The sequence below is a fragment of the Prionailurus bengalensis genome, chromosome D1, assembly GCF_016509475.1.
Source record: "Prionailurus bengalensis isolate Pbe53 chromosome D1, Fcat_Pben_1.1_paternal_pri, whole genome shotgun sequence".
NCBI classification, from domain to species: domain Eukaryota; kingdom Metazoa; phylum Chordata; class Mammalia; order Carnivora; family Felidae; genus Prionailurus; species Prionailurus bengalensis.
In genome coordinates, this window is record NC_057346.1 from 53641445 (window position 1) to 53657369 (window position 15925).

The 15925-nt window shown below is 46.8% G+C and overlaps 1 protein-coding gene across 8 annotated transcripts in view; it reads left to right on the top strand.

Moving 5' to 3' along the window:
• TENM4 (teneurin transmembrane protein 4) overlaps positions 1–15925 on the top strand; it is a 748341-nt gene that overhangs the window by 601256 nt on the left and 131160 nt on the right. For all 8 annotated transcript variants that reach the window (XM_043580116.1, XM_043580117.1, XM_043580115.1 and 5 more), the window contains one exon: positions 3808–4008. In XM_043580116.1, the coding sequence (XP_043436051.1) occupies positions 3808–4008 (201 nt within the window). The remainder of the gene's footprint in view (positions 1–3807; positions 4009–15925) is intronic.

Genomic DNA, 15925 nt, shown 5'->3' on the forward strand with positions numbered 1-15925 from the left:
AGAAGAGACCACCTCAGGCCTTTTGCAGGGCAGAGTGAGACACTGTGTTGTGGTCCTGAAGAGCGGCTAATGGCTGGTGTGGTCACTGAAGCGGGGACCGTGTTAGGGGAAGAGTTGTGTTTGCAGCTCGTGCAGGCCTCATCATTTCATTAATGGGCTAAGCTTCTGCCAGAAATGTTGGCTTGAATGCCAAGCTCTGCAGAGGAGAACAAATGTACCGTTTGGCCCCTCTTCCAAGCGGACACTGAGTTAGACTGTCTTCCACACAAAGTTCAGCCCACTTCCCTGCCAACTTCTCCCCTGCTCCTTTGGCACAGACCTCCCTAACCCCTGGCCAGCTGGCTCTTCCCGTGACACCCACCGCTCCCAGGGAAATAAGCGTCATTTGTGCAACTGCCCTGGTGGGATAGAAAGAAGACAACTTTAATCCCACCCGAGGGTTCTCATCAACCAGAGGCCCCAGAAAGCGAGAGCCGATCCAGAGTCTACAGAGGACATCTCTTGCAGAGCATCCTGGTGGCACAGATCATGGCTGTGGACGTTGTCCTCCCTGCAGGGAGTTCGGCCAGTTCAGCCAAAAGGCCTTTCCTGGAGGTTCCGTCCTCCTCGAAACTCCCCTCACACGCCCCACCCACTTTTCCAGGTGGACCTTCAGAAACAATGACTACTGCCTGGAGGTAGTCCTTTCAGCAGTGCCTTCGTCCCCGCCCAGACCATCTTCTGAGAGCGTGGGATTGGTTTTGCTGGTTCCTGGGTCCCTGTCAGACTTATTGTGTCTGAGGAATGGGGCCGTGACGCCAAGGGCCTCTTGCTAAACTTGGCGCCCTCCCGGCTTGCTCGCTAACAGCGCAGATTTATAGATTCAACCTCGAGGGCGCCTCGGAGACTGCTTCAACCCGAAGCCGGCCCAGGCGCTCGCAGAACGGGAAATACCTTTATAGGCCTCGGGATAGGAATTGCTGAGTCGTTTCCTGTCAAATTGGAAAGCTCTCTGGATCTAGGGAATTACCATAGTAGCCTAATGGGCCAGAATAATCCTTCTGAGGTTCTGAGATGTGAGGCTAGTCATGAAAATATATCACTATTATTATTTTTATGATTTTTAATTACCAGGAACTCCAACGGGCCATGCTTTAACCATTGTTAAGTAGCGTGCAGAAACTGCAAGAGAAGATTCTTTGCCTTCGTTTGGCTTTATTAATTCTCCACTTTGTTCTGTTTCTTTTCTTGTTTTATTTTGGTTTTGTTTCTATGTTTTGACCACTTATGTCCGTATACACGTATGTGTATATTCTTGAACCAGTAAGATTACAGAGGAAATAGCAAGAGATGTGTACCAAGAAAGAGTGATTCCAATGTAAATCCCTTCACTTACCCTGTGTGATCTTGGGCAAGTTATTCAACCTCTCTGTGCTTTAATTTCCTCCTCTGTGAAATGGGGATAGTAATGGTATCTACCTCAAAGAATTGTGGCTAAAGTTAAATGACATAATGTATATAGAAGGTTTAATAGCAAAATATGGCCCAGAAGAAGGACTACCTCAATACTGGTTGTTATTATTATTGTTGTTGCTCTTGTTGTTCTCATAACTCTGTTTTTAGCAAATGATTGCTCCTCCCTTCTGACTTTCTGATTTCTCATTTAGGCCAGTAAGGTGAAATCCCTTTTCAAAACCTATAAAGTAAAAGAACTGTCTTGATAAGCTGACATTCTGTTCCCAGAAGGTAGCCGTTTGTACGGTCTCTGTCCGTTTGTGTCTGACCCTTAACATCCGCAGGCCAGGCTTCCCAGTCTTTTGCACCAAAGTCAAATATGTGGGGTTATGAAATTTAATTCGTAGGGGCGCCTGGGTGGCTGTCGGTTAAGCGTCCGACTTCGGCTCAGGTCATGATCTCACGGTCAGTGAGTTCGAGCCCCCCATCAGGCTCTGGGCTGACAGCTCAGAGCCTGGAGCCTGTTTCGGATTCTGTGTCTCCCTCTCTCTCTGACCCTCCCCCATTCATGCTCTGTCTCTCTCTGTCTCAAAAATAAATAAACATTAAAAAAAAAAATTTTTAAAAAAAAAAGAAATTTAATTCCTAAATGAACAAAAAGCTTGTCTGAATTATAAATGAATAAAGTAAAAGCACCTCTGACCAGTCTGCCCACGTCACACTGCTGAATATCCTGACAGGATGGAAAAGTAACTTCTTGCCACCAGTTTACAGTTCACACAGTCCTTTCAGATCCTCGGTGTCCTCATTAGCGACCGAGGTGTTGATAGTTTTGACATGGGAATTTCAGAGGAGGTACAGGACTTGACACGGGTCATGGAACCATGACGTAGGGCCTCAGAGGCCGGATGCCAGGTTCCTTCCTGTGGAGCATCGATAGGGCTTCCTCATGAGCTCCTTCCAGGAGGAAGCTGACCACACCCATCACAGCGCCCCCTGCCAGGACACCACTGTCCCCTACAGTTGCAAGAGGAGTGGAATCTCCTGCCTTCCTAAAATAAAAGATCCAACGACTTTTTCATAACGTTGGACCAACCTTTGCCTACTCTCCTTTTGTTTTTTCTGTGCAGTGCTTTCTGGAAGATTAGAGGTCTCTGTTAACTTTGCGTAGCCCCGTAGCTAAAGCTTTGATTTAGGAAAATCAGCCGCAGGAACAAATATTGGCTTCAGAATCAGACAGACGCGCCTTCAGATTCCTCTCTGGCAGGGTTAACTGTATGATTTGGCTTAAATTATTTGCCTCTGTGAGCCTCAATTTCCTCATCTGTACCTCGCTGGGTTATGGAAGAAACTGAATCTGATATTACATGTAAAGCACTTCCTAGAGTGCGGGCACGGAACAGGTCACCCATAATGTTATTCTCCTTTCTCTCTTCCTGGTTTGATCTCTTGAGACCACTTTGACCTTAGGCTCTAATAGCCCAGCAGGGGTTGCCTGGCTGTGAGCTACAGCTATATAGTTCACTCACTACATGAGGAGAATCTGTGCAAAGCTCCCACATGTAATTTTGAATAGTCGTTGAAATGTTTGCCCTCTGGAAAGTGAGGTTTGAAAGTTTGTGTCAGTCACAAGAACTTTGGCAAGATGATAAAATCTAATGGAATTTAAGTGCAAAATAAATTCTCTTTTAAATTAAGGAATCTCTTTTAGTCCCACATTCATGTTAAGACTGTATTATGAAGTGGTAAACAGTATTAGTTTATTTGACAAAGATTTCTTGAGGACCTATGTGCTAAGCACTGTTCTAGGAGGTGGATACACAGAAGTGAACAAAACAACGTCTTGTCCGCTAACTGGTGTAGTTATTACAGACGTAGCAGGCACGGGGCACCATGCGAACACTTGATAAATATTTCTTTTTTTTTTTTTTTTTTTTTTTTTAAGTAAACTCCACTGCCAACTTGGGGCTTGAACTCACAACCCTGAGATCGAGAGGTCACATGCTGGGTCTTGAACTCACAACCCTGAGATCAAGAGTCACATGCTCTACCGACCGAGCCAGCCAGGCACCCATCTTACTTATTTCTTACTCCATCACCCCAACAAACCAAGAAGTTAGAGATTTGTATCCACCTTTTACAGGCAAGGGAACCGAGCCTCTGACTGGTAAACAGCCAGCCACCCATAGAGCCGGGAACCCAGCTCTACCACTTGCTAAAATCCTTCCTCTTTACTGTATCAAGTGGCCTGTCCTCAGGAGATCTGTGTCCTCTTACCAAGCCCTTCTACTACAAAGTGTAGTAGTTCACTTAAAGAGGCATCACCTTTGCTGATCAGATGCTCACCTGTGTTCCCTTTGCTTTGTGTCACAGTGGACTGCATGGACCCCACGTGTTCAGGCCGGGGTGTCTGCGTGAGAGGCGAGTGCCACTGTTCCGTGGGATGGGGAGGCACCAACTGTGAGACGCCCAGAGCCACGTGCTTGGACCAGTGTTCAGGCCACGGAACCTTCTTCCCAGACACTGGCCTTTGCAGCTGTGACCCAAGCTGGACTGGACACGACTGTTCCATTGGTGAGTGTGGGGAGAAGGGCACAGCGTGGCTGGAGGAGGGGGCTTTCCGCTGTAACATGTTCACGGTTCATGCCCTATTCTCTGTCAGTATTAGTGGTCTGACCCTATTCTCTGTCATGTGTTAGTGGGGTGACCCACATCTCTGCGTGCTTTTCTTCTTTCCCTGAACTCCATCCTTCGGCACCCGTACTTTTAGATGGGCAGAGGATTCAGAAACTAATCTTCATATCGCTTAAACCCAGAGTCAAACCCTTGCCCTGTAACCATGTGAATTACAGTAATAGATTGAAATCTCATCTCCCATGTTATGGTGGTCATCCCTAGAGGCAGGGCCATGGGGAACAGCATGCCTGGTGAGATCTGCAGGGATGGGGCTTTAAAGGACTCAGGTCCCAGGTGCCGAACCCTTTAGTTTCACCCGTTCTTCAGAATGAAGTCTGAACTCAGTGTAGTATTTAAGGTTTTCTGTGACCTAGTCCCTACCTGCCATTGTGGCCAGATCCCCTGCTAGCCCGTAAGTTCCATGAAGATAACAAACATGTCTATTCACCCTACATGCCCAGGACTCAGCACAGGCCTGGCTCACTACAGCTGCTCAATAAATATTGATGAATGGATAATGAATGCATGATTAAATGTGTTTTTGGTTTTACTGTTTGGTTCATATACACAGTGTTTATACATCTAACCTCCAAAGGATAATTCTATTGGCACCCTTCTGTCTGTAAGCACTTTATGATTTTTTAGACCCTTGGGGTACCTGGGTGGCTCAATCAATTAAGCATAGACTCTCTCAAAATGATGATTAAATGGCAATTTGTGAATTACCTACCACAGTTTTGGTACATGGCAGGTGTGTTCACTTTTAATATCTCATTTAAACAGTGGACACATGGGGCGCCTGGGTGGCTCAGTCAGTGGCGTGTCTGACTCTTGATTTCAGCTCAGGTCATTATCTCATGATTCGTGAGTTCAAGCCCTGCTTCAGGCTCCACGCTATCAGCGGAGGGACTCTCTCTCTCTCTCTCCCTCTCTCTCTGCCCCTCCCCTGCTCACTCTCTCTGTCTCAAAAATAAAGAAACTTTAAAAAATAAACAGTAGACACGTGAAAACCCCGTGAGAAAGGTATCATCGCCCCTGTGTGACTGATTTACAGAATCCTTTACTCAATGAATACTTTTGGACACCTACTGTGTACTAGGGACTCTTCTAATCAGAGATATAAAGAGATAAGAAAGTCCCCATCTTTGTCACACTTGCATTGAAGGACGAAGGGAGTGGAGATGACAAACAAATGAAGAGAAATAAACTGATGGAGAAGCTCAGGCACAGAAAATTTTTAAGTAATCCTACCCAAGGACACACAGCTAAAAAGTGGCAGCATCTCTAGCTATGGTTTTTGTTTTTGTTTTTGTTTTTGTTTTTTTACTTAAATCGCTTTCTCTACCACACCACACTGTTTAAACGACAGGAAGCCCAAATGAGCTTATCATGTTGTGTGCAGTCCCCTTTGTGATCAGGAAAGATGGTTGAGGACCTTTGGCAAAAATGAGATCCATGCAGCCTTTGTGCCTCTGGAATACTTTGAACTACCTTGCCCCCTTGAATGGAGAATTGATGTTCAGTATGCAGTCTAAACTGGACTTTTTATCCTCGTTTGCAAAGCTCGTGTTAAGACGTGATTGCAAACGCAGATGCGCAGGGTCTTAGGAATAATTCTTTTTATATAGCTCTGTTTATAGCGATATAATAAATGGTCCTCTCAAAGCTACACTGGGTTGTATTGTTTGTTATGTGGCCACAAAGCTAATTTATGATAGGTATATAAGTGTCCATGCATTGTTAATCCCTGATGAAACGCCACAGCCTTTCACAGAGGTACGTGTAACTTTGAGTGAGATCACTAAGTATTCTTCAGTTGGTCCCATAAAAGGAGACAGCAGACCCACTGGAAGGGACTTTAAATAGAATCGTGAGAGTTTGTCTTCCTCCACCGTGTGTATCGCTCCCCATAACTGGTGTCAGTTGTGTGTGGCCTCTTGCGCACGGTCAGAGGAGTGATGAGAAGCGTCCCTGATCCCAGCAAACCTTGGTCCAAACGCTGACCCCCCTACATACTAGTTCTAGCTTCGGGCAAGTTCCTTCACCTCCCTACGCTGTAAAATGGAGGTGGTTAACAGGACCTGCCTTCTGGAGTCACTATTTGGAAAATTATTATGTGGCGAATTGTTTAAGATGTTATTAAAAACTCACTTATCATGCTACTCAGCTCGTAATATGAGCTCAGTAAATGTTAGCTGCTATTACAATTATGATTAAAACAGCCATTGATGAGAGCCCTCGATATTAATGAAGACATTTGATAGAGGCAAGAAGAAATATGCCCTTTCAGAAATGTGGATTATAGTTTGTAAATCTCTAACCTGCAGCTGACTGAAACAGTGTCACGACTGCCACCAGGCCAGGAATTTCAAAGATGGCTTCAAAAGTACCGTCTCCCCTGGCGATAGCAAATAATAATTTGTGTTTGCCGAGTACTTCACAGCATACAGAGATATTTCTCTGTCTCTGTCTCTCTCTCATACACACACACACACACACACACACACACACACACACAGGACAACAGCCCCGTAGGCAGGGTGGCCAGCTATGACATCATCCCCATTCTCACCTTGAGGCTCAGGGGGGTGCAGACTTGCCTAAGGCACTCTGGTGCCCTATGAGGCTGGCAGCCCAAGTTCAGCCTGGGAGCCCAGGCCCAGCCCACTTCCTGGTATTCTGTGCTGCCTCTCCACAGGCCACTGTCCCTCCTCAGCAGTCACCTCCCCTCCAGAAACCAGTCTGAAGTCTAGTGGAAGCACTTTGAAGGTGGTTTTCTCTCTTGCAACCCTGCTTTGTATAGGCAGTACCTGCCTGAGCTCAGTCCTGGCTCTGCCATGTGCTAACTGGATGACCTTGGCAAGGTACTGGCTTTTCTTGACTTCAGCTTCCTTATCTGAAAATGGGATAATAACAGTGTCTACCTCAAAGGTTATGTGACCATTAAATTATACAATGTGTGCACGCACATAGAAGAGTGCCTAGATAGAGTGAGCACTTGGTATCTTTCTCCTACCTCCCTTCCAAGGGCACTTGCACTGAGTGGAAGCTGTTTGAAAGCTGTTGAGTGTTGGCCATGAAGCAAAGCAAGAGATGCCTTATTGACTGAGTGGTGCTGGAGCTGAGGGACCGCCTCTGTGCTAGGGGAATTAGCTACATGGTGGTGGGACAGGCACTGGACTTTCAGAAAATCTGCTCCCCGCTAGTACGATGGCTGCAGCAAGTTGCAGTTAGTTTCCTTGAAGGTGTTGCAGGACTCTTTACCACAGTATGTGGGATTCATTGTCTTGCTCCCTCAAAGAACGAAGAGGTGGACACAAAATGAGCATCGCATCGGCAAAATTTTATTAGAGTATAAGATCAGGAAGAAAGAATAGTAGGAAAGCTCTCTTTACAGAGGGGGGACGTTAGGACGTGAATGCCTGACAGTAGGCAAGGGTCCTTGTCATAAGGTTTTGGTCAGCCTTCCCCTACTCCCTGTTCCCTCTCAAGTCCCACCCTTATTGGCCTAATAGCTCTAGGTGCTGGGTGGTCCATTCCTGATTGGCTCAGTTCCACTGCATGAGTGGTGGCCTAAGGCCGTGCTTGGGTCTTTTGTCAAATTCCTGCAGGAAGCCTGAGGGGGAATGGGGGAGATCTGTTACATTCTTTTTTTTTTTTTTTTTTAATTTTTTTTTCAACGTTTATTTATTTTTGGGACAGAGAGAGACACAGCATGAACGGGGGAGGGGCAGAGAGAGAGGGAGACACAGAATCGAAAACAGGCTCCAGGCTCTGAGCCATCAGCCCAGAGCCCGACGCGGGGCTCAAACTCACGGACCGCGAGATCGTGACCTGGCTGAAGTCGGACGCTTAACCGACTGCGCCACCCAGGCGCCCCTAACATTCTTAAGAGGAACCTTGTGCTTGAGGAAGTTTGCTGTGGTCAGACACTCCCAGCATTATTCCAAAATAGATGTTTTTCCCCACCCAGGAACCTCAGGTCCTAATGTTCCCCTCTGGGCCTACTGAATTCTGTCTTCTTCTATCATAAAGGTAAAATCACCTACAGGATTGTTGTAAGGATTGTTGTAAGGATTCAGTGACAAAGTGTAGGTATGGTGGTCGGCACGGTGCCTGGCCCAAGTCAGACACCTGTAGAGAGGCAGCTCTCCTCGTATGGTGTTATTTGCCCCTGGTACGGCCAGGCTGGCACAGATACTGCCCAGAGCCTTCCCATCAGGAGCCGCAGGCCTGCAGCCCGTCCTCAGTGCTCCTCATAGCATCGGCACGAACTATGGGTTGTGAAGTTGGCAGAAATCACCAAATGGCCCTCATAGGAAGGAAGAGATGTCTCACTGGCCCAGAGAACGGGACTTAATGAAAGCATCTGAAATCGACACGCCCCGCACTCCACGACCAGCCTGTGATGAAATGTGAGCCGACAAAGTTCCCCAGCACTTTGGTTACTGTTTGTGAAAACAGTGAAGTCCGATTTTACACAAGTATTCACTCAGGCCCCTGAGTTCCCAGTAGCTTGGCTTCCAATCTCATCTCAGAAATTCCTCCCCCAATCTTGCCTCATTCAAGTGATCTTCCTTCCTGACAAACAGTGTAAGATAATTGTTGGGACGAATGCCTGTGGCCCACCCTCAGCACACCTGTGTCCTCAACTCCGGGCACAGCAGGACTTGGCTTCTCTGGTCTCTGGGGGATGGTGGTAGTGGTGATGGTGATGGTGATTGCCAGTGCTGTGGTTTAACAGAGGGTTAAAGAGCTGGGAAGATGAAATGACTGGTCCAGAGTAAATCAGTTTAGCAGTGGCAGAGTGTGAATTAAAGCTAAGTCCTCAGCTCTTGCCTCAAGCCCCCTTTCCATCCAAAGGTGTTTCCTTATCAGTGATCTTATCTTTTTTCCTGATAAGCCACAGGATGGAGCATCACTTAAAGAGCCACCCATTTCTTAGGACTTACCATGTACCAAACCAACTGAACTAAGTGTATTACAACCATTATCTTAATTAAGGTTCTACAAACCCCTGTGGAAGAAAGTATTACTAGTTCCATTTTCCAGGTAAGGAAACTGAAGCTCAGAAAAGTTCAATTCCTTGCCAGTTTCCCCCCACCGGTGAGTGGCAGAGTCCAGATTCACACCAGGTATGGCTCTAGGGCCTCTGCCAAGCTCTGTGGCATACTGAGCAATGTATTATCATCGAGCCTTTCTCTTGCCAAGCGTGATCTCCATGAGGTCAAGGTTTGCCAGTATCCCTAGTGCAGGGCCTGTCTTGGGTTAGGTTCTCTATGATTATTCGATGACTTACCCAGTGGCACATCAAAGAAAAGGCTATTGGCTCTGCCCAGGAAGATCCCAGCACACTACCGGTCTAATCTGTTCTCTCAGGACCCTCCTCCCCACCCCAGTGTGCCCCCACACCGCCATACACACACACACACACACACACACACACACACACACACACACGCATGCACTAAGGGCTAAAACCAAATCCCTGGCTCCTTCTTTGTCTCTTTCCAGACCTAGCTCATGTTAGTTTCGTGTGCCGTGCCGGCCGGCCGGAACCCCTCCTGGACAGGAGCTGGCATCATGTCACCTCCTTCAGGCCATCTTCCCCAGGGAGCAGCCACGCTGGGCTGGATGCCTCATCAGCTTTTACATAAAATGGGCCCACTCAGCAGCCTTGCTGAGCAGAATGACTCTCCCACCTCCCCCATATGCTTTAGTTGGCTTTTCATCCTCTTGGCTTTGAGCTGCCTTAGAAAAGGGAAGGAATTTAACCTCTCTGAGACCGTCCTTACAATTGGAAGAGTCTACCTTTCTTTCAGAGCCTCAGGACTTCTAAAGAGGATTTCAAGCTCTGTGACATTTTCCAGGATACCATTTCAAATGTGGTCACTTAGACTCATCGTTTGCCCCTCTGTTGGCTCTCCCTCGGGTCTTCCTTCCCCTCCACCCCAGCCCAGTAGCCTCCGTCCTCAGCTTCATAAATTCATTCATCATTTCCACTGCTCTGTGAGCCCTCTCCAATCTTATCTTCCATAAATGACTTTTATTTGAGAGGGTCCTCTCACTGCATTTTATCCCTTTGGGTTGCTGGCTCATAGAAGCGATACATGGCAGAGATTCTGCCTGTGAAATGCCCATGCTGGTGGTTTATGATTCTTATCATTTCACTGCAATTGAGTTTCATGGAAGAACAGGTAGAGATCTTTTAGAGATTCTGTGGTACAGGTTTGGAGGTAGCATATGCGGTCAGAAAGAATTGCATGGGATTTAGAGTGGGACCAAGCTAGAGCTTTAAGACTGAGTTTATCCAAAGAATATGGCTAATGGTACCTGCTTTGCAGGGTTGTTTTTTAAATTAGCTTTAATGCATATGTATAATATGCCTAGCATGGTGCTGGCAGTCAGTAAGCAGTCAATAAGTAGTGTGTTTTTAAAATGCATGATTAAATCTAAATTATCCAAATAGTCCCTTAGACTCTTGCAAATTTAAGTGAGGACAGTTTATATAGTGAAGGTTTAGAGCCAGACCTGGATTTGAGTCTATGTAGCCTTGAACAACTTTGCTTTCTCTCAGAGGCTCAGTTTCCTTGTGGTTTCTGACTCTTTACCACCAGCTGCCATCACTGGTCATTGAGTCTAGATGAAGTTATCAATGTGCTGACATATTTATCCCCAAACAACAGCACAAGGGCCAAACAGCATTAGCATCAGCTTCCATAATGAGCTTTCTGAGCTCAATTCCAGAGTGGAATACAGCCTCACAGAGAGAGCATCCCAGAACAGCTCCAGATCTGCACCTGCCCCTGACAGGCACAGATATCCACCTCATTCACTTATGACCCTTTTAGGCCTCCCTGTGTGCTGGGCGCTGTTCTGGGCACCCAGGACCAGGGAACCTCACCCACTCGGGAAGTGACACCTAGTTAAGTGGTGTGATAAGAGCTCTGACTGAGGTATGTGCATGGGGTTTGGGAGCACAAGGGCAGGAGCAGTGAGCTCAGCCAGAAGATGGTGGGGCCAGAAGCTGAGACAGTCTTTCCCAGGGAGGAGACTTGTGAGCCAGAACATGAGAGGGGCAGGGGAAGTGCAGGCAGATGGAACAGCATGTGCGAAGTACACAGATATGTAGGAGTGGCCTCTGGAAGATCTTTTCTCTGACCGGAGACTCAGAGCTCTGGGGCGGTGGAGCAGGGGGGGGGGGGGGGTGTTGGGGGGGCGGTTAGTTGGGCCAGAAAGGCAGGCAGGGTCCAGACCTGGGGTCTACTGAATGCCTTGCTGCAAATCTCGGATTAAAAAAATTTCCAATGCACAGTGAAGATTTCTCTCTCAGACTCCATGTCAGGGCTCGCTCTTTAGCTCTCTCAGCCCACCCTGGCCTAGGTTCCTTCGCTTAGGGTGGACCTTTTAGAATTCAAACTCAGATCCTCTGAGCTGCCAGTTGCCTCTCTATTACTCTCTTCCCCTACCAAAAAGACAAGCTAACCACGAAGCATAGTTAACAACAAATATGACTGGAAAGATAGGGAACAGAGACGCTCTGTTATCAAATTAAGTCACAGCTGACAGCAAAATAAGCCCAGTGTTTAAAAAATAATAATAATAAGTCGAAAGTAGTAACAGGGTTAAAAAAATTAAAGCTCTAAATATAGCATTTGCATTAGTGCTAAATTTTGAAAATGGTAATTCAATTTTATTTACGAGGCAAATATAATTACATTTAAATTTGAGGGAACAGAATTTGATTCTTATTAATGACAGAAAGACTGAGTGAGATGCTTTAATGCCAGAGAAATTGTCTTCTGTTCATGGATGGGAGAGAAAATTACATTCAGCGCGGAGCATTCTCCCCGCTACAGGTCTCGTGTGTATAGCCGGAATTGTTCTCTCTCTGAGAAGCATTAGCTTCTCAGCCCAGAAAGCACAGCACCGACATCCAATTAAACATCAAAAGGAAATGATCAGGCCGGGCTATTTCTGTATAGGTATGTTACAGGAAGAGGAACCCGAGGTTAGAATTTCAGCCGAGGAATAATATCCATTGAGACTTGACATTTCCTGTACCTCTTCCCAACAGCAAGTGGTAGCCTGGAATCAAAGTTCAGAATAATAAATATCTGAGAGATTGACACTGAGGCAGAGAAGGAAGAGAAGGCATTGGAAGGAAGCAGAGAAGAGCCCACCAGTTGTCTGGGAAGTAGCATGCAGTTTCAGACACAATGAGATGGTCAGTTCCTAACATTTAATCAAAGACTGGGAAATTGGGCCCAGACAGGCGTAGTACTAAATAGTGCCAGAGCTAAAGGTTGATAAACCAGGAGCTGGCAGCTTTGTAATTTAGTAGAATTTCCCCTGACAGCCCCAGAACATTTTCTATCAGAATTGGAGCTCTTCAGTATGTAAATATAAGCCCTCCTGAAACTGGGCTTCAGAATCAGGTTTCTGTTTGGACGCCCAAGCCGATGGCTTGTACACAATCTTCGGTTGTCTTCCTGAATCAAACCGCTGGTATATAACTTGTAATTTTAAAATAATAACTGCTCTCTGAATGGAGATTTTATTTACGTTTTACAGAGCTTCTTCATGTATATGCTTCATGATTTATTCAGACAACAAATAAGAATCTTGTGACACTGCAGATGGTATTGTTCCCAGGGAATCAGGGTTCAGAGAGCCTGGGGGACTTGCCCAGAGACACTCTGGGAAAACAAGGATTCAAATCCAGCCGTCTCAGACTTCAGAGCCCATATTTATCCTCTACATAACTGTGCCATTGGCTGTTTCCAAGGTTTATGCTGATCCCGTTGATGACTCAGGTATGAGGTTCACAAGGTATCAGTTCACTGGATACCAGTGCCAAGAACCATGTAAACTGGCAATACTACAAGGGTTCAAGGAAAAGAGTGATTGCTTTCAGCCGGGGTGATCAGGGGGCTTCTTGGAGAATAGCAGGATTTAAGGTGGGTGATGGAGGTGGGTTTGAGTTGGCAGAGATAGAAGGAAGAGACAAGCATCTTGCAGCATCCCATTGTAGAAGTCAGAGATTTGCAACATGCACAAAGATGCGACAGCACATGGCATTTGCAGGGAAGACCTGTAGTTTGGAGTGGCTTTGCTTAGGATATTGGTGGCAGTAGTGAGAGGGAGAAGAGGTGAGCGAAGTTAGCAGGCATCCAGTCGTGAATGGCCTCGGAAGAGTTTAGGTTTTATCTGTCGGTGGGAGCCACTGAAAAGTTTTAAGCAGAGGTGTGATATGTGAGGTTTGATTTTGGAAAGCATACTCTAACACTGGCATGCAGTTGGAGGCGCCAGGAGGACATCTAGGTGGATATGTCCAGGAGCCAGTTAGACAGGTGGGCACGTGATCGGGTGGAGAGATGGGCCTTTCATAAAGGATAGCAGGGCCGGGGGTCTCTGGGAAGAGGAGCGAACATCACTGCCTCTTCAGTTCATCCAGTTGGGCCCTTTTGTGGGGTGTAGGTAGTGTTCCAGCCCTGGGCAAAACCCCACATCCTGGGCATGTTCTGTGGCTTCTGTGCTCACCAGCCCTTTCCTGCCTTGTTATCCTTCTGCAAAGTCAGACCCTATTTGGAGGCCTCCCTCAAGCTCAGTTTGAACTCCTCCAATCAGGACACCTGATACCCTCCAATTAAGATGAATGGCAGTGGCTTACTACTTCCTGTGATAGGTGCTTCATGAAGCTTGAAATTCTGGTCCTGGGGGAATAGGTGTGGAGCGTGCTATGCACCAACATCCTGGAATCTACTTTCCTGCTTGGTTTGAAAGCTTCCCGAGCTCCTCCGGTGAGGTGAAAGGCCATGTGGTTTCCAAGGCTCATTAGCTTTCCTCCAACTAGATCTGTGGGATGGAGCGGTGGCTGGGAGCAGCACTGACCCTCTGGTGATAGAGATGGAAGTTGAAAAGCATGGGAGAGTGGCTTGGGTTTGACCTCAATGTCAAGGGGACACTAATTACTGTAAGGAAGTCAAAGGCTCCTTTCCTGTACCTTCCTCCCCTTCTGGCTGCTTCTTGAAACCTGCACTGAGACTAAAAAGCCATCTTCCCAATTTAGTGAGAAAAGGAGGAAGGGGGGGGGTGCTACATCGAAACCCTTTTGTTCAAAATATAGAGGTATCTGTCTACGGGAAAAAAAGGTACCTTGTAATTACCCTACTGTGTGCTGGGCATGGTGGTAGCCTCGTGCTCCTTTACACATATGGGTAGACTTCAGTTCCTTGAGCCTAGAGATAATTTAATATAATTTCTGAATCCCCAGCCTCTAGGAGTATCTGGCACATAGTAGGTGCTCAGTATGTTTTTAAATCAAGTTCAGGATTCTGGCACCTAGGTATCATTATTGTCATTTTCTAAATGACAAAGAGAAGGCTCAGAGGGGTGCTACATTTGTTTCCCATAGCTGGGAAGTAGCAGAGGAGGCCCTTATACTCGCTTCTGTGAATCCCAGCCTCTGTTCTGTGCAAAATGGTAGAACCTTGACGCAGTCAGAAGATACATTTCCTGTGTAAGACTCACTGGGGAATGTAGAGATCAATCTGGTGACGGGAGGGCTCTGGAGGCAAGACAGACTAATTACCCTGATAAAGAAAGGTTCGTGTCAAGTGCTTTGGGAAGGCAGGAGGTGAAACTCTTGCCAGATGGAACACTAGAAGGAGGCTTCAAAGAGGAGGAGCCAGAACTCAAAGCCAATGTAGAGTTGAACATTTGAAGATTGAGGTAAAAGGGGAACCCAGACCACGGAAACAGCTTGTACAGAGGCACAGAGGAGGGGACACAGTGTGTGGTAAGGCCCCGCTTCAGCCATTTGTCTAGCTGGCCCCTTATGTGACTATTTCCTAAGTCAGCCATTAAGTTCTTGCTCAAACACTGACACGCATGTCCCTATGGGACGACAGACAAGGCACTCCTCTCTTCTGGCCCTTCATTTTCCTGTCTACAGAATGGCTAAAGCATCTCTGAAGTGTCTTCTTACGCTCTCATCACAAAAACTGGTCCTCTAAGTTTTTCTCCTTGTTTTCTCTCTTACCCCTAAACCCACCTGAGGGAAATGCCCTGGTCAGAAGCAGGCCACTTCCTGCCCAGCTCCAACACCCTCCTTCGCCATCATTTTCCCCTAGTCCCATGGTCCTTCACCTCCAGCTGTTCTCCTTCATCACTCACAGCTCCCTTGTCTCTACCTCTGTCCATATCCACCTTGCAAAACCCAGGCCCACCCCAGCCACTCACCATCCCTCAGCTTACAGCCTGCTTCTGAGCACTGGAAGCCAAACCACCTCATGCTCATGATCTTTAGCCTCTCCTGGGCCCTTCCAGCTGCATCCTTCTTATACTTTGGGAGTTATTGCTCTTGTTCCCCAAAAGGGCTCTTTAAATGTCCACCTCTATCCGTCAGCAGAGATTCCGACCTCACTGAGAACATTGAAGCCATTGGTAAAGTGCTTTACCATTATCCTGGCCTGTCCCTTAAACAGGTCCTGGCCTACATATCCCTCCCCAGAAGATGAGGTGCCCTCAAAGGGCTGTCCCTCAGATTATGCTCCAAATCTAGTCCTCTCTAGCTGCTCAGAGGTGCCTCGGTTGTTCACATCATCCCCTTGCTCTCCCCAGAATCATTAAGCTCTCCCTTCTCCTGGATCTTTCTAGCACATAAACATGATATAGTTGCCGTACAGTGTTTACTCTATAAAAGATGTGTATGATACTAGGCACATTGTAAGGTGTCCATTTAAGCCTCACAGATGAACCTGAGATATTAGTGTATAAACCCTATTTTGCAGAAGAGAAAGCTGAGGCACAG